This window comes from Metopolophium dirhodum, chromosome 3 (assembly GCF_019925205.1).
Source record: "Metopolophium dirhodum isolate CAU chromosome 3, ASM1992520v1, whole genome shotgun sequence".
NCBI classification, from domain to species: Eukaryota; Metazoa; Arthropoda; class Insecta; order Hemiptera; family Aphididae; genus Metopolophium; species Metopolophium dirhodum.
In genome coordinates, this window is record NC_083562.1 from 29,929,214 (window position 1) to 29,948,858 (window position 19,645).

The following is a 19,645-nucleotide window of genomic DNA, read 5'->3' on the forward strand; positions in this document are numbered from 1 at the left end:
CGTGGGTTTATCTACACTCCACAGACGATATACACATTAATATGGTTATAATATAACATGTATAATATTATACGCTCCCTCTCCACTTCACACTTATTATACAGACAGTATATACTTGCCCGAATAATTTCAGCGGAGAATTTAACGATTTTCCACCCATATATTATGTTTTTCATCGACCGAATACCTGGAATACGTTTTGAACTCTCGATATACCGCCGAACGAAAAACGTCGTATCTCTGTCGTGTTCTTCAATAAAATTGCGCGCAATACGCTATTAGACCTTTACAAGTTTTTACTCAAAAAATGAGTGGCCCAGACGAAAATCACGGTTGCGCACGATGAAATCTGCAATATTGGTTATTATTTGAAAACAGAACGTACACACGGTACACCTATGTAATAATATAATAATTAATATTTAAATGTAAAAAATCCAATAAATCAACAAAAAATAATTATTACACAAATAAAATGGTTTGTATTTTTTTTTTTGTTTAAAACATTATTACATAGTACACTAAACAAAGACTATCTAATAATAATTAAAATATTCTTTTATTTAAAAATGATTAAACGCTAATGGTTTTCTTTTTCGTAACAATATTTTGAATATATACGTAAAATATCATTAATATCATATATACTTTTAAATGTTTCATTAACACATAATATCGTAAAAGAGAAAAACTTAAAAAGACTTCAGCCTTATTATTTTTATATAAACATTTTTTTTTTTTTTTTTTTACAAACAGCGCGTATTTTTGTGGTTTCACTCTAAACGCCAATCTGGTAATTATATAACAAAAGAAAAAGGGAAGGGGTATCAATTATAATAATTATATAATATTATTATTACTGGAAGAAGTGTACCTATATATATATATATATAGTACGTACTACGTACAGATCTCGGTAGACGGACAACAACCGAGGATATATCGTCACAGACGATAAAACGATGAAAACAACATAATTCAAGAAGAAAATTACATTAAGTTTATAATAACAATAATATATAATAAGAATAATATATATATTTATATATAATAATATATGATGATGATTATAATAATAATAATTAATAATAATAATAATAATAGATTGACATAATAATATCACATTTTATAACTCTAGGACATTCAGAATTGCTCGATAAAAAGACGTTATGTGTATAAATTTAAAATAATTTTTCATAACTTTAAAAAAAAAAAAAAATTTAATACTGAAAAAACATTGGATTGGAAGCTTTATAAAAAAATAATAAATTTTACGATTATTTTATACAAAATAAATTGTAACAACTTGCGGTACACACGTGACATTGTATGGAAACTATAATAATTATATTATAATCCGTGTTTATCAAGTAGTGTACGCGCCCTTAAACGAAAAAACGTTGAAGTTATTATTTTTAATAATCGTATGATTTACAGACACTATAGCGAGAGATGGTGCGCACGCGCGTCACGATGATCATCTTCTTTCGTAAATGTGTTTCCTCGACGTAATATTATAATATTTATAATTATATACACGTTTTAAAAATCGGAATGTTTATTACAAACAATGCAATGTTATAAATAAGATGTATAATTTAATTAAAATTTTTTTTTGTTTTTTATTTTAATTTTTTTTTATGGGGGGGGGGGGGTTAAATTAATAAAAAAGTTTAACTTTTATTCACAATATTTGTAAGGGGGACGATTAATAATATTATATAAGAATGATATATCATAATACGATTTAAAAATTTCGGCGCGGTAACCGGTTCTTATCATATATTTTTTATTTTTATTTTTTTACATTTTTTCCCCGCAATACGCACATCTCACAGGTCGAGATATTATCACGGACGCGCGATATAATATATTATAATATTTTTAATTTCGAGTAAAACAACTGTTTAAATTTTGTTATTGTACATCGTATTACGCATGGTGAATGCGCGTGTGTGTATTTATTATATATACAAATATATTAAAAAGAAAATAATAAGAATAAGTCTCTCAAACTCGGGCCAAAAACGTTTTTTTTTTTTAGCATATAAATACTATATATCATAGGTATATATATATTTACGACAGATTTTCGGATCGATTGTTTCTCCAATATTACAAGACGGTCTGCTATAAAATAAATGCAATATTAACCGTCTAGTGGGCTTCCGAATCATAGATATATGTATAAATATATATTAATATTATTTTGTTTTTAAATTAAATATTGGATTAGAAAAAAGTAAAAACATAACAATAGATTTAGTGTTTCAATTGTTGACCGTTCCGCTCTGTATACTGCAGAATGCATGCCCTCTTTCGGTTCATATAATATAGATAATAATATGCAATAGTCAACGATGGCTGCCAAAACGAAAAAAAAAATTGTAGCCAATTAAGTACGCAACGAAAGTAAATATAAATTTTTTTTTTTGTTCAACCTCATAAAGCCTAATACATTTTTATTAACGGAAAACGTACGTAAAACGCGAATGCGCAATCATAATATATTAAACAACAATTTAAATAAATTAACAGACATTTTAAGATAAATCATTCAGTCGTACGGAAAATATACAAACGTGAAAATTTGTTCACTGGGTCGGCGCCGTTACGCGGGTGTCAAAAAAAAATTTGTTGGGATGAAGGGGGCGAGGCAGAGTGCGAGAGACTTTTTTTTTAGAGATCATGTATATATATAATAACATAATATGAACATTTTGTTGTTAAATTGTTAAACGTATCATTTTTCTAAAAAAAAAAAATAATAATAATATTAAAAAAAAATCAAATTCAAACACACTTATGAAGGGCAATGTAGTTGTGCCGGCAACTGACTGTGGTGCCCGATGGACATGGTCAGCTGCGGCTGTGGATGGTAATAGTAGTACATGCCTTGACCGGCCATCAGCCGCCACGACAATTCGGCGATCAGCGACAGCGTCTGATGCCTCTCGTGTATCATCAGGCACACGGTGCTCTCCTCGACCACCTGTTTCAGCACGTTGAGGTATTGAAGCTTCATGTATTCCTCCTGGGGCGCGCAAAAGTGATTTTTCAAATAGTTCTCCAGCTTGGCACGCTGCTGGTGTATGTCGGAGAAGTCGATAAAGAACCTGGAGCACATGTACCGTTCCAGCTTCTTAGTGCCGTCACCATCGTAGTCGGGTGCGTAGTTGCGCAACAACAGGTTGCAGTACTTGAGCAGCCCGCCGCCCCGGATCTCCTCCGGGTTCCTGGTAACGATCAGCTTGTTCTCCAGGTGGTACATGGCATCCCGGAAGTCACCGTACACAGACTCGCCGACCACGGTCGGGTAAAAGCTTTCGCTGATCGGCACGCCGCTGGAACACTCGTAGAACAGCAGCAGAGAGTCGAGCACGATCTGGAACGAATCTACGCTGAACTCGAACGGCCTCTTCATCCGATCGACAAACTTGAGCTCGACGTTCCGCTGACCCGGTAACGTGCCAAGCGATATCAGCGACCACCGGTCGCCGTCCTTGTTCACCTTGACCATTTTGCTCACGTATGCCTCCTTGATGCTGCACGGCGTCATCCGCTTGCGGCTGACGCCCTCCGGCAGCAAGTCGACCAGGGCTCGGAGCACGGCCGACTTGACGCGGTCGAAGTCCCGGTTCCCTGACAGGCTGATGTTGAATATCAGGTCCAGGTCATTATACGGCTGAGTGTCCGTGGTCAGCACGTGCGAGGCCGCCCCGCCGTTAAGTCTGATGCTCCGCACCTGGAAGCACGTGTCATCGGCATCCGGTGACGGAGGCGAGGACCTTTCAGCCGGGAACGCAACATCGTCGTCTTCTGGTGCGGCTTGGGCACGTAGCCGGTCGCGCACCATCGCCACTAGGTCGCGGAGGCGCACCTCAAGCGTGGGGAAATTTCCGCGGCCGTGGATGCTGACTGTCTCGTCCATCACGTCGTTCAGTCGGGCCACCTGTTCGTAGCTCAGGACGGCCAGGCGGCTGAGATCGGTTTGTTGTGCACGGCCGCCTGTGGTTGCGGCGTTGGTGGTGGACCCACGATGGCGGTCGTCACATGTGGACAACATGGCAGCGGGTCGCACGTGGTTTAAGTCGGCTGTCGACACGTTTAGACGTCCGTTCTGTAACAAAAAAAAACACGAGCAGAGTTGCGGTTAGCCGAATCGAATAGGAGATACCTACATTTTTACTATTTTATTATATATGAGTTGAACCCAATTCGAAATATGTTAAAGCTAATATGTATATCTTAACTAAAAACTGTATAAAAAGTAATAGAAATAAATAGTAAGACAATTACATTGCAATAATATATACCTAATAATAGAAATAATAATAAACCAAATGATGAATGATGGATTCGTTGGCCAGTGTCATCATCCTGTCCAAATTTTGTTTTTTAGATATTATGTATAGGACAATTAATGGGAATAGAAAAGACGAAAGTTCCAGGGAGGGACAAGGCAATTTATATTACCCAATAATACTGAATAATCTATACAGGAATTAATAATTTTATACAAAAGCATAAAATTACTGTCAACCCTTGTGATTAATATCATATAATAATCGGCATTGTACAGTGTACACCCTAACCACACGGCGTTCACTCAAAGGTGAATGGTGATACACATTACACATATTACGAGTGTATCATGGATAAGGTTGGTTGTTGTTCAAGGGCAAACGAACAAAGGTCGACGTTGTACTATTATAATATATTCTGGCATAAGAAAGGTCGATTTCGAAATCATGTCGACCAGAGTCGAGCATGTGCGTTGCCATATGTGTCAAGTCGTTGAGCCTCACACAACACGCACTGCGGCACTGATATAATAGTATATATGTACTGGTGTCGTACCGCGCCGAAACCTACAGGTAATTGCTATGTCGTGGCCAAAAGTTGAGCTCGACTCCCCCCCCCCCCCCTATTTCGTAGTAGACCATGGTTAGCGAATGATACCATGATTACCACGGTTAATCAGAATATGATAAAAGCCACACGACACCACGACAGACGACGTAGCTAGTAGGCTTTACGAGCACGCGAAAACGCCAATTCGCGTCGGTTCACGAATTTATAAACGGTCCGTCGTGTGTTTGCGCACGTTGTGTTTATGACGATCGGCGTACAGTCCACGAATAACACCACGGGCACAGCAGCTGTGCACACCCGCCGACGTCCGGCGGCACATGGTTATAGCGGCGCGGGCACCAGCGACGATGACAGCCGATCATGACGAAAAATACGCGGAGAATGATGCACGCGATGACGTTGCAACCGAGACAATAACGTCAATTGTAATTTTCGTTTGCTCAGATCGATGAAAAACAAAAAAAAAATACGATCGGCCCAGTGACGTACCGACCAGTCGAAACGGCGGTCGACTCGCGGAGTTTGTTTCCACGAACGAGAAATCGTGACGAGTGTCCCACTGTCCCCCCCAACAAATACATTGAAGCGATAGCGAAACCACGAGATTATTGCGTCAATATAACGTAGGATTTGTGTTTCACAAAAATGCAAAGCATATTGAACACTGTAAATTAATGTCATAAAATAATCAATATAACAATACGTTACGATCTATCAATTATCAACGTTTACCTAGGTACCTACCATTTTATTGTTTACGATGCCGTCATAAGCAATTCGATTTAAATGTTATAAATAACAGGTACCTACGAATATTTTATGCAACATTGACGCGTAATATACCAACGCGTTGTGGCGAATTTCATGAAATAAATATTCGAACGGAAGAATTACGTAGACAAATCTGGACCATTGTGCCACCGACCTATAGGCGAGCACATTACGAGTCAAGGACGACAATAATGCAGAATTTTATTTTTTTGTCAGTGTGCAGCGAATCGTTGATCTCTAACGATCGTAATACCTATTTACAATATTCGTAAATTGCTGTAAACAACCTTCTGTTTTGCAAAGTTTTACAAATTGGGAATACAACCTGCATACGATCTGTTTACTCACCATAAAAAGACGATTTTGAATAGGTTACCAAATTTAATTTAATTCAAAAAAAAATATATATATATTTTTTTAATTTACACAACTTAAACAAACAACCGATTTTCGAACTGAAGTCAATGAAACAATATTATTATCGATGAGACTTCGTTTAATCAAAATGTGTTATTTTATGTTTTTGACATATCAACGATAGATAGCGGAAAAATCACGAAAATACAAAACATGGTAAGGCACTTACGCGCGACCTTCGCATATGGTCCGTAATATTATTATATTATCGCCGTAATCGAATTTCCGGTAACCGATAGTAAAAAAACACGAGTGAAAAAAATATCGGCCGTTCTCGGTCCGTTTATAAAACGAAACCATAATGTCACACACGACAACCGGAGAGTAAAACACGCGTAGATAATGTAAAATATTATTGTTGACGAACACGAATTTTACGCCACGATTTATCGATACCCGCTACAAGTACAATAATATTGTTATCGCGGTGATAAATCGTGCCGAGGAAAGCGAAAAAATTCACGGCGGGCAACGGGGACGAGATTTTTCCCGAGAGCAGCAGCTGCTCGCGTACCGTGGGCGCGGCGGCGACGAACCTTCTGGAACATTCTACTCGTCGCGTCCGGCGGGGTAGAGGGAAGAGGAAAAGCCCCGCCGGGAACGGTGCAAATTCGCGAAAGTTCTACGACGACGACTAGACACCGCGTGCGCGGTTTTTTTACGGACGGGTGCATAATACTGTGATATTATCATAGTAAATATGTTTTGTAATATTAATCGATCAAGGACTCGCGACGAAACGTGAAAATAAAAATAGAAAAATTGGCGTACTTTGAGGTATAGGTCTTTTTCCATCGTATTACGCGCCCCGGCCTCAGTGGCGTCTCGGCGGCGGCGGGTTTCTGGCGGGCGTGAACTGCACACGGTTTCGACGAGGAGCAGAGTAATGAACCCACTCTCTACCCCCAGCACGGGTGCGCAGTGATGAGATGCTTTTGATCAGGAAAAGTAACGTATATTTGATGAAACGCACCACACGCGGCTCGGATCACAGGCAGCGGCGGAACACGTGAAAAATAGGACTCGGCGACGGCGACACGGCAGCGACGGCTACTTGGTGACGAGCGGTCCGGTCCGGAGGGCGCACGCACACACTACGTAACGATCGGGCACCGCAAACGAAACGGAACTACTGCCGCGGCACGGCCGATCCGCGATCAGTCGTCGACGGCGACGACCCGCGCTGATCCCCCCCACCATCACCGACGACAGCGACACCACCGTGCACTCGGTTGGGTTACCGCGCCATCAACATTGCCACCGTCTCCGCCGCCACGTTTGGTATTTACTATTTACCGTGCGGACCGGTAATTATTGTACGCGAATCTCCGCCGACGTCGGCGACTGAACGCTGTCGGCCACGCGGGTGTTACCGGGTACGGTCTAAAAATATCGTTCAAAGGGCAAGGCGAAACAGTAGAGCGATGATGCCAGGAAAAAATAAATACCAGCCGCAAAATATCTAATTACTAGATAAGTCCTTCCGCTTTACACGCTAACGGTAAGCACTGTGTCTAGTACATCACTAGCCGTTGCAACGCGACGACAATAACCTATCATGGGCATTGAGTGTAAATGAACAACGTGAGCGGGGGGGGAAAAAAAGGGTTAACGGGAAAAAATTGACTTTGTCCATTAAATCATTTCGAAAAAAAAAATAATACTAATGATAATACATACAATTTTTTTTTAAACAATATTACGAACTTTACGGATTTATAAAAAAATTGTGCAACCACCCCACAAAGAATTCCTGAACACGCATCTGTTGTGTGGTCGATTCTGTCTGGTCACATATGAGTATATGACATACCGCGCCGTCGCACCGATTATACGTAAATTATAATGTATAATAAACGCAACGACTAAAATGTAGTTAATGTTTTAACGATTTTGTATTATTCGTTTGCACGACGATTTACCTACGATATTTTTTCTGATCAGGAACTTATACAAACAGTTCAAAATTAATGATTGTAGTAATAAATCTACTTATGTGGTAACTTTACTTTATAGTACCTACATGATTAAAATACAATATTTTGAAATAAAAACAAGTAAGCAATAAAAATTTTAATAGGTACACGATCTCAATTATATAGTTAAAAGCAAATGTTGAACATTAAACTACGTCATAACACAATTTCTATACGATTTTTTTTATTGTGTTTCATTTAATTTAGTACAAACGGCTTCAAAACTTAAGTTTAAAATTAAACTTTAAATTAAATTAAATACATACTAATTCATTTTTTTTTAATACTCGATCACAATAATATCCTTTAATTATACAAATTATATTATTAAGATTAAAACAAGTTTAAATAGATGTAATCAGGGGGATAACACTTTTGTAGTTACTTGTTACAGCGGTAAATCTAAGTGATTTCAGGTCAAGGGTCACCCATGTTTTTTTTTTATTATTTATCAAGTTATACTTTTAACCAACATTATATATTGTGTACATTTGTATTATTTTTTAATAATTTTATGATTGCACTATTTTTGAACATATATTACATACGACGGAAAATAAAAGAAAATGGTGACGTAAGCATTCAAACTGTGCTTCGTTTAATGAAGGAGAAACAGGAATGAAAAGGGATGACGAGGGATAGCGGTGGTTTATGTATTCGTTCCCTTATTTTTTTTATTATAATCCCAAATGGTCTGACGCCAACGGGAGTAGCGTGGGTGTCAGGCGGTATGACGTCATTTGAACGACGAGAACTACGTCATAGGCAACACTACCATCAGGTCGGGAGCTATATTCCAAAATTCCTTAAAAGTGCATTTGCATCAACTATTTTTTATTTAACTGTTATGCTTTTATAATTTATAGTAATATTAAACTTTATGTATGACAATTGGTTTTGTTGCATTTCTTGAATTAGTGATACAAATTGTATTGATTTTTTTTAATTTATACGAAAAAGTTTTTATTCGTAATAAAATATGGTACTTTAAAAATGTAACATTTGTCTAATTAATCATAATAATTTAGCTGCTATAAAACATACAGTTCATATTTACACACATAATATTACCTAATTAATAAGAATTCTTCAGTAGCTTACGGTATTGACGTATTGTTAAGATTTACAATGTCAAAATGTAAAAGCTGTTTACATACTATACACTTGACAAGATCATAACTATAACCGTGTAAAATACGGTAGCTTATATACTGTTTACAGTAATAAGTTAGAAAAATAAATGATAATAATTTCAATGAATAGTAAATAATTTACAGTCTCTTAATCTATAAAACTTAGTTTAAGTGTTATATTTTTAATAAATATTTATCAGATATATTTTGTTGAACGCAAGCAAATATATTTCCAAACTGGTGGAGGGTGGGGGAAGGAGAAACAAAAATTATATTTAAAATGTATGATTAGATTTTTTTAACACCTTACAAGCGTTCAAAACAAATTTGATAATTTTTTGATTTATGAATACAGATTTATGTTTAAATTAGTTGAATCATCTGTTCAAAATATCAAATATTTGAATATCATATTTCTTTAGAGTTTAGGTATTTAAAATGATTTGTAATGATACTTTTACACTAGAATCAGGCTAAATTAAATTAAAATTAAGACTTCAGACATTTCACAATGCTACCGCTGCACGCTGGTCATTATATTCGATAACCCTATTTTATGAACGATAATTTATAAAATATCTCTGTAGAGTAATAATGATAAATCAACAAAATATATTTACTATTTAATTCAGATGTTTATTTATAGGTATATAAGTTATATCTTATACACAATTTTTATTCAAAATTAATAATTTTTTTTTTTTTTTTTTTTTTATTGGGTAACCCGCGGCAACATAGGCCATTGGGTGTGGGGAGGGCACTGTAGGTTTTTATATTTGGAAGGTTTGGTAGGTTTTTATATTGGGTAGGTTGGTACACGTGTGTGTTGTGTTTGGCAGAATTTCTAATGGGGCACCCGTAGGTTTCTGCCGTGCCCCGGGGTGGGGGGGATGGCGGCAAAATTAATAATTATGTACACAAAATATCTGTATGCTATTAATTATAGTAGAGGTATGTTTGTTATTGTGTTCTATATTAAATATTTCTATGGCATGCAAATTTATAAAACATGCCTTTCATATTGCTTATAACTTATAAGTTTAAATCTCTAATGCACTGTGTATTCGATGATGTGTAGTGTGTACTAAATATCAAATTACATAAACATCCAACAGTGTCATAAATTACGATTTAGCGTGGAAAAAAATGTATGTGATTTTTTAATGCAGTACGTAATTAATTATTTAAATATTGTATAAAAATGTTCGAATACGAAAGATATACTTTACTAGAAATCTAACTATAAGAAAAATTATATTATAATAAGATCATATTTCCTAATTTAATCATAGCAATATCTTTATATTAATTAATGTTATACATTCAAAAACGTGAACATTTTGGAGATTTACAAAATACAGGTTATATTACATGTTGGACTTCGAACTAAAAAGCTAAAAATATTGAAAAACTATTCTTCAATTTTAAACATTGAAAAAACAAAGTTTATTGGACATCAGAACATTTCACAGACTAATTATATTAATAATGTTTTCAGATAGTTACCGTTGCATAATAATGTTCTAATATTGTTCTCAAGGTGAAATGTCAAACACAAATTATTTTATCTCACCTAGTGAACTTTGCTTACATATTTATGAATTTGGCCAAAACCAGATTGATGTGAAACTCATAAAATAAACTCGTAAATAATAAAATTAATGAGTTTTTTTTTTGCTACTCCTAGGGGAAAACGTTTATTTGGGTAATTTGATCAGATTACCATTAATAAAATAAGCCTTCTTATAGTGTCAGAAAAAAAACCATGATAAAATTATGAGGGTGTGAGTATGTGACGTCCTCTAAAGAGTTCTCTGTTTACCTGAAAGTGTTTATGTCAACAGACAAAAATAATATAATATAAAGAATTAACCAACATGTTCCTCTGTTTGTTAAGAAAAAACGTATAAAAACGCAATGTTGGTTTCCATACAAATAAATCCAACCAAAGTGTGGTTGTAGTAGTATACTAGTATTAATATGTTAAAAAATAGTTATTAGTAAGATATTCGAATGCATGGTGATCAAATATAATCCAAACTCAGACAACATTGACAATAATAATTAGTATAAGTAATAACAAATGGTTGAATATACTGGATTGAATAAAAATAAAAATGCATGTTAGTTAATTTTACACGTTAAAGTTATTAACTGTGTGATTTATCTTAATGCATACATAATGGAATCAGTTAATACTTAAGAGGACGCCAAACGTCATACATGTGTTGTTTCCATCTTACAAACGTATAACATGACGCAAATTTTAAGTTGACGGTAATACATTTTACTCTTATTCCTAAAACTCACATAAAATTTAAAGGTAAGATTATCAAGGGCATCTAGGATGCTATTATTGATATTTTTATTTAGAAGCAATAGTTATGACCATTTTTAAACTGTTCATTTTAAAGCCCTAGATAATCATCTTTTAAATTTTATCATGGGTCAATTCACTCTAATTTTAAAAATAACAGTAAAATGGATTATTGTTAACGTAAAAGTTGTGTACTAAATTAATGTACTATGTTGTACGTTTGTTAGACGGAGACAAAACATGCGGGTGTGGCGTCCTCTTAATACAAAATGGACAAAAGTATTTCTAACATATTTTAATTGAAGTGCCTCAAAAATAGATTTGGAAATACGAAGTGGGATAGTTCTAAAATAGATATTAAATAATTTTAATTGTGTATATACGTCTAAACCGTATATTATAATATAATATAATAACACACAAATCATACATTCACAAAAAAATAGTATTATAAGACATAAGTGCATTCGAAACTTGAAAGACAATTATTTGCTGGAACAAAATTTTTAATATTATGATTTTAAAGACGTATTTGTACATTAAGACATTAGAAATTATTACCATTTAAATTTTAAGGAATGGGAGATAATTAAATTATCTTATCTTTTATACCCCAACCACAAGCTCTTTCTCAAATTATAGAAATTATGCAGGAAAAATACAATAATTATTATAGTCATTGTCTGCAGTTGTCACATGAGGAACCATTACACTGCGAATGCTACAGTTTATGACGTATGTCGTATACAATACAAATATTAATAAATTAATTGATTGATGTCCAACGACAAACATATTATAATAAAATAAACTAGAATACCTATTAATATTTAATAATAATAATTTATAATAGTAAGTTGTATTTGTAAACAATAAAATAATACATTTTAAAAAAAGTTTATGTTGACTTAATAAAGAATGAAAATCAATATTTCATTCTCCGATAAATAATTATGTAATTATGTGTATTATCTAGGTATAAGCTATAATAGGAAAAAATGTAAGTGGTTGTTTTAAATAAATTTTTGCAATATTGTAATATTGAAATGTTAAAATGTTTAATATTTGAATTTGTAAGTAGGAGGGATCATTATTGATTATTTAGAAATAGGTACCTATATTATATTCAATATAGTTAATAAAAATACATCAGCTGTCTTAAGATTGTAAAACAAATAAATTACAAAATAGGTAGGTGGTAAACTGAATTATTTAGATTCAATCGAAGTTATTGTCAACAACTAACAAGTGACTCATGCTAGGTCATTTAAAGAAAACTGTTTGGTATCGTCACAACGGTAACATTTAAGGTGGTTCTCCTCCGTCGATTAATTGTGGGGGAGAGTGTGTCCACCAAGGTCTTCAGGAGAACGTGCGTTATTACACAATCATACGTTCGAGAATATGCGAACGGTTTATTAATCTGAACCTCCGATCACTCCCAACTTAAGTAAACATCATAACGCATTAAATATTGCATATTATGCGTTACTCTAACTTGGGTGATATATATCATAATATAGACACATGTAATATGTAATATATTAACATTTGAAATATATCTCCACTTTTTTAGGAATAGAAGAAAAAAAAATATTATATTATAATATACAGAACCAATGTCAGGGTAGTAGGTTAGTCTTTCAAGAGAGAATGGCCACGGCCTCGAAATACCTGAACAGTACCCGTGTATAATCGGCGGTTAAACGCATGCTAACTATGCGGCTCAAAATTGATGTAATTGGTGGTAAAGGTTTTTATTATTGCGACTATCTCCTATGAATATTTAATATTGCATAAGGATATTCTACAATTTAAAACCATTTTATGAATTTGAGTTTGAAGAAAAGAAAAATTCAATAACGATTAGCCACCCTTTTTTCAGGACATGTTTTAAATTAAGTACATTATGTTTTTTAATCGTTATGCAATTTTATTTATACTATGATAAAGTGCAATAAATATAAAGAGGAGTTAATTTATTTTAAATATTTTAGCTTGGATAGAAAATGTTATCGTCGAACGACGAACATTGTAATAAAATATGGAGTAGGATATCTAAAACATGTGTAGGCGTCATTGAAAATAAAACTTATTTAAACCTTTTGATGCTACTTTCCCCGCAGTTGTATTTTCATTGTTAATATAAATTTAAGGAACTATAATAGTAGTGGGTGGAAAACTCCTATGGAACGTCGACCGGAAGGAGATGACCCGTTTTCATTCCGGTGGCGTACATCCGAGTTTTAACAGTGTTTTGAAACCTCTAAATTACAATACTATAATTTATAAACAAAAAATAGCAGAATATATTTAATATTTAGATTTTAATAAGTTAACTGTAAGTCTTACTGTAGGTACTTACAGACAAGCTTACAATAATCGATTAATTTTATAAGTACTTGTTTTAGTAATTTGTATGTGTTAACAAAAAAAAATATAATTAAATCAATAAATTATAATTGTATATTTGACTAGTGATATTCCTGGTATAAGTTTTATCTTTAAAATAAGTTTGAAACTTTCGATTTGGGTATACGTATATTTGTAATAATTCAACTCTATAGAGAATGTGCTACCTGTTATTTACTTGCATTTTATTACAATCGAGGTCCCGCGAATACAAACGAATTTCCGAAAGAATGACCTTACTGCGTCATTGGGTACAACGCAGATCTGCCAAAAACAACGTACTATTACGCTCTGTGTTACGTTTTTTTTGCCTAATGTGGAACGTCTCAAACGAACGGCAGTAACAAATAAGTATACAAGGTAAACAATCAATAAAATATTATATGTTTAAAGGTGCGGTTAAAATTATAAAAACTAAGGGTAACATATATAATTAAACTTTCTTTACAATAAAATAAGGATTTACATTTTTTTTTCATTAAACAGTATCATGGTTGTATATAATGCATTTATAACTGATTTATTGAATGTCATTAATATTATACCTAACCAATTTGTTTATTTTACTTACGACGGTCGGCATTTGAAAATGTGGACTAAAGACTGAATTGCTAATCACATTTTATAACATTTTGTTGAAAAACAAAAATTACCTAAACATTTTTCTTCTTAAAACATCAAACAAATTATTATTATTACTTAAAAATTGGAGCACATTTTGGTATTGGTACGAATCATATATTTAATAGACCTCAAACTGCAAAAATTAAGAGTATTATAATTTATAAGTGACGGGTGTTAAGTCAATTGTCAAGTATGGTATACCACAAGGAACATTATTAGATCCTATATTATTTTCAATCATGCGTACATAGTTAATTAAAACTTAATTTTAATTAATTGTTATGTCATTTTAAATTATCAAATACATTATTTTTTTAGTAAATAAAATGTTACCGTTGATTTTATAATTTTAGGTAATTTATAAAATTAAATATTTCTAGCTTATTCAGTCATTGATACCACAAACTTGAAAAGTTGTAACTATTGTATGCCGTCTATGAACATTAAATTTTTTTATCAAAAAAGTAAAAACTTGGTTGACACTGCAGTATTGCACTTGGTCCCACCACCCACTACATTTTAAAATCTATAAAAGCAACGTTCCTAGTTCTGACTCTGAATCGAGTGTAATAAAAATCACTCTAAAAAAAATGTTTTTATTTTTAATTTAAAAAAAGTTTATATTGCGATATTTTATATTACAACGGTAATGATTGAGGTTGGGATTACGCAAAGTGCATGCATTGTTTTCCAAATCTAGCTACGCGATACTCGGTTTATAACATACCTACATTGAATTTTTTGACAATTTTAAATTTTAAGGCCATTTTTCGCATTTAAAGATTTTTGGAGCATTTTGAAGTTTTAAAAAACTATTTAATTTTTAGATTAAATAAGTAGTCCAAATGATAAGTTCTGTCTGTAAAACTTTTATACAATCATTTAAAAGTTTAAAATGTAAGTAAATTAGAATTTATATATTTAATATAAAAAATAAAAATAATTTAAAATTGGTAGGGCATTTTTAAGTTTTTTAGACTATTAAAATCATCAATAATAATACATGATAATCAACCCAGAAAAAGCTAAAGGGGGGGGGGGGTTTAACTGTCCTTACTTGCTCCCCTCTGAGGACGCCCTTGATACTAATAAGTGGAAAGAAAAATAATATAATAATTCATGTATGTAAATAAAATTGTATTTATATAACCAGAGTAACTTCAGTCAAATACTTAGGTGTGATATTTATTATTTAATGATTATTTTGAATGGATTGTATACTATAAAAAAATTATAATTAATTAATTGTAGTAATAAATAATAATCAACAAACTATCTAAATAATGATCTAAATTATTGTAGTTGGACTTTACTTCCACCACAATCTTGTTTACAGAGAGTTTGGTAATAAGTATCAACTAATGTAAAATAAAATAAATGTAAAGTATAATGTTATAAAGTTTAAATAAATAATGTTATTACTTCAACTTGTTATTATCAGATTTTAAACAGAAAACTTTGTAGGTATATTACTTTTATCTCCAAGATTAAACTTTCAATAAAGAGTAACTTAAGCTTTAAACTATAAGAACTTTAACCAAGTAGATAAAGAAATAATTAAAATGTTAAGTAAATAGGTATCGCTTAACTCATTACTCATAAGTCATAAAAGTGCATTAATCAGAGGTCAGGGCATTTGATGAAATAGTAGTTTAAAAATGACGTAAAATGCTTACATAATGCAGTGCTAATACATAATACTCATAGCTGTCCCTCGATAATTTGCCAATTTTGTTATAGCAATATTGGTTAAGTGGCATGCCTAAATATACGTATTTACACTAAATGTCTATACAGGATAATCTATAAAAATAGAACTGAGAATAATTAAAATGTTTTCTAGTTTGTTACACCTGGCTTACACCAATCGGACAAGTAGATTTTTAAGCGATTTTAATAGTATAAAAATAAAAGTTCTCAGAATTTAGATATTTATCCCTAAAAACTCGTCTAACTCACGAAAATAGCATACCTACCTATATTCAATATTTTAGTATCTAAATCAGAACTTAGATATAATAAACTTTGTGTTTTAGCAAATAATAACAATAGATAGAGCATGATTAGTGATTACCTGGATTACCAACCAATAATACCTTTATTGCTATACATACATTTAAGAATAAAACATCTATAAATGTTTCATTTTCCGTTCCCGATGCAAACGGAAAATTAAATGTCCAATAAGTAACCGGTTTATATTAGGTATCGTACAATTTGAAATAAAAACATAAAATTGCTATTATAGGTATCCGTGTTGTTATTTGTTTCGTCAGACAGGTGTAACCAATACAACCACTTTACATTAACAATTAGGTTGCAAGTTTTACCGTTTTTTATTTTTAGAAGATGAAATAAATTAATAAAATATATTTTCTTCTTAAAGTTTATGTAATGAATTTAATTTAATATTTTTAAATTCTTGACTAACCATCAAATTAAAACTATTTAAAAAAAAATAAACTAAGTAGTTAAATTAATGGCATAATTCTAGTTTAGCTCTCAAGCGATTTTTTGAAATTTTTTTTTTGCAAAATGTGTAATTTTGTATGCTTTTTGTAATGGTACTTTAAAAAAAGTCAAAGTCTACAAACTGTAATCACTGCCTTATTTAAAGTGTCATAACTTCGGAACTTGAAACTTAAAAATCGAGTATTTTAAGTTTTTTGAACATAACTTCCATTAAAAGTTTGAGCGACTTTTTTTTAAAGTACCATTACAAAAAGCATACAAAAACACACATTTTACAAAAATTTCGAAAAATCGCTTGGGAGCTAAACTAGAATAGTTACGCCATAATATTTAACACTCATCTCTCAAAGTGTAAGAACTATGTTTATTATTGCATCGTCTGCGTTCAGCGTTGGCATATTTAATATGTTAAATCATTTAAATCAAATATAATAAAAATGGTGACATTTTTTTTTTAGAATAGAAATGGTACTCATTGTAATTATACATAAATCAAGTTACCAAATATTTAAATCAAAACATTATAAAAATATAGAAGTATTTTGTCAAGTATTAACAAAAACTATTAAATAATTTGCATACTTTTAAAAATCTGTATTTAAATTACACAATGTAACACATTAATTCAAATATATTATCTTCTCAACTCGTGGTTTCGCCTTCAGGTGTCATTAGCGGTGTATTGTGCATCATTCAGTTTAAAAGTAGATTAAGACGGGCGGTCTTTCGAGACAAGAATTTGGTAAGGATTCACGGCAAAGTATTTTTATTTAAATTTGTGTAAGTATCTAGACTGAAAGCAATTTGACCTATTTATAAATAACTTCTTTAGTTTTCAAACAAAAATTACCGAACTATGCAACAGGATTACCCTCGTGGGTGTGTATATTGTGTTATTAACAGACTACCAACTACATACTAAAACTTATATGAAATTGAAACATTAATTAAATCGGGCACGATGTGCATGTGACTCATACATTCTTATCACATCTGAAATGCATCAGCAGTTGTTATCATAAATAATTTTGCAACGGTATTATAATATGAAATTATGAAATTATAAAGTATGAACCATCGGGATGCAACAATTTGTTGATATTATTATCAAGATGATCGTGCACTCGTGCAGTGATTTAACGTTAAACACTATTATCACTCATAGTTTTAAAAGTTTATTACTATAGATAATTTATGTATCGTTGTGTCCCACAATAACGGCAAAGGTACGGTTTCCGAGGCGCGACCTTTCGTCGCGACACTCAAAATGAATAGCACAAGCGAATAATAAAATATTTGAAATCTTCCGTTGCACCGTAGCGGCTAGAACCCGATAACGAGCAACCAGAATTATAATAATATTGTTTTATTATTACGTAGTGTGAGAGACAAGAACGATCGTCATTACGCAGGTGCAGACCATAATAATAAGTAATATTAAACAATAATCTAGAAAAACACACGTGAAAACCAGGACTCGATTAACCGAAAATAGAACTTGCCGGCCAGAAAGAAAGCGAAAACCGAACGCCACCGCCTACTCCTCCTAACCTCCCACCAAGCAAATAGCTACGCGACCCGGTCACCGCAAGTCGTAACCGGTCCGTGGTGGTCCGCCCCCGGACCGAACCAAACTTGGTCATGCCGATGGTGTACGACCGATATTTATTATTTAATGCAAATATGTTAATAATATACCATTTAGCGACGACAATTATATTCTACCCGCCAGCCGTTCACATACTTACTGATTACTGAATAGTAATTAGTAATTAATAATTATACTATTATTATTGTCACACTGACCTGCATTATAGGTAACGGCGTGCCCTGTTCAACGGATTTCATTTTCGACTGAAAGTCTCTGTAAACGTGCCTCCTTCTGTAAAACGAACAGATACCGTTTCTGTTGCAACTGTGATGGTGGTAACCGTCGTTCCACATGTTGTTATATTTCTGACGGAAACGACGCACGTCGGTCTAGGGCCGAAAAAAAAATTGCCCAAAGACGGCCGACGACAACAGTTTTGTGGTGCGATTATGTTACAAACAATTGGTTCAAACGTATAAAGGTATCGTCGAATAGTTTGGAAAAAATTAAACGACAAAAACGGAAACGGTTAATTAATTAAAAAACATTAACAACGATTATTTCTGGGACGAACGCGGGTCTGTCGCGACGATGACGAAAATTATAAACGCAATGAAGTACGACAGTCGGACTGTCACAGTCGTCAGCCGGCAAACTTTTATCTTTGAAGCCGATTTTTTTTTTCGTTTGAATAAAACGTCCGGATTACTCGCTTTGCGCTGTGCACCGGCGGCGAAGGTTTCGATTGGCGCAGCTTGTGGTCGACCTAACGTTGTTGAGTTCAGTCTGGTGGAGGAGACTGCGCGACGTTGCCGGTTTTCCAACGTAGGCCGGGCGTTTGTGACCATAGATAAGAGAATTTGCTATAGCCAGTTAGTAGTTAGTATATTATAATATAGCCAATATAGTACATTAGTATTTAGTTTATCGTATATAGTATTTGGATACAACTACTACTTGTATATTATGATCTAAGGTCACTGGAAGATGATCTAAGTCACTGGTCAATCTGTAGACTGTAAGTTTTTGTCATAGATATTCGATATATGACATATTG

At 33.1% G+C, this 19,645-nt stretch overlaps 1 protein-coding gene across 2 annotated transcripts; it reads right to left on the bottom strand.

The window, feature by feature from the left end:
* Nucleotides 1–868: 868 nt before the first annotated feature.
* Nucleotides 869–19,324, bottom strand: LOC132940739 (terminal nucleotidyltransferase 5C). Of its 2 annotated transcripts, none has more exons than XM_061008468.1 (2): nucleotides 18,804–19,324; nucleotides 869–4,120 (listed from the first exon to the last, which is right to left on the bottom strand). In XM_061008468.1, the coding sequence occupies exons 1-2, from the start codon at nucleotides 18,939–18,941 to the stop codon at nucleotides 2,804–2,806; spliced, it is 1,455 nt and encodes a 484-aa protein (XP_060864451.1). In that variant the 5' UTR covers nucleotides 18,942–19,324; the 3' UTR covers nucleotides 869–2,803. The 2 variants fall into 2 exon arrangements, with proteins under 2 accessions (XP_060864451.1, XP_060864452.1); XM_061008469.1 differs by lacking the exon at nucleotides 18,804–19,324 and adding an exon at nucleotides 6,835–7,246.
* Between the last annotated feature and the right edge of the window lie 321 nt (nucleotides 19,325–19,645).

Excerpts from the sequence above, each read along its gene's own strand:
- LOC132940739 (XM_061008468.1), bottom strand. The coding sequence starts at position 18,941 with ATGTGGAACGACGGTTACCACCATCACAGTTGCAACAGAAACGGTATC. Across the intron at positions 4,121-18,803 it reads CGCCGTTACCTATAATGCAG|AACGGACGTCTAAACGTGTC; the intron begins GTCAGTGTGACA and ends TTTTTGTTACAG.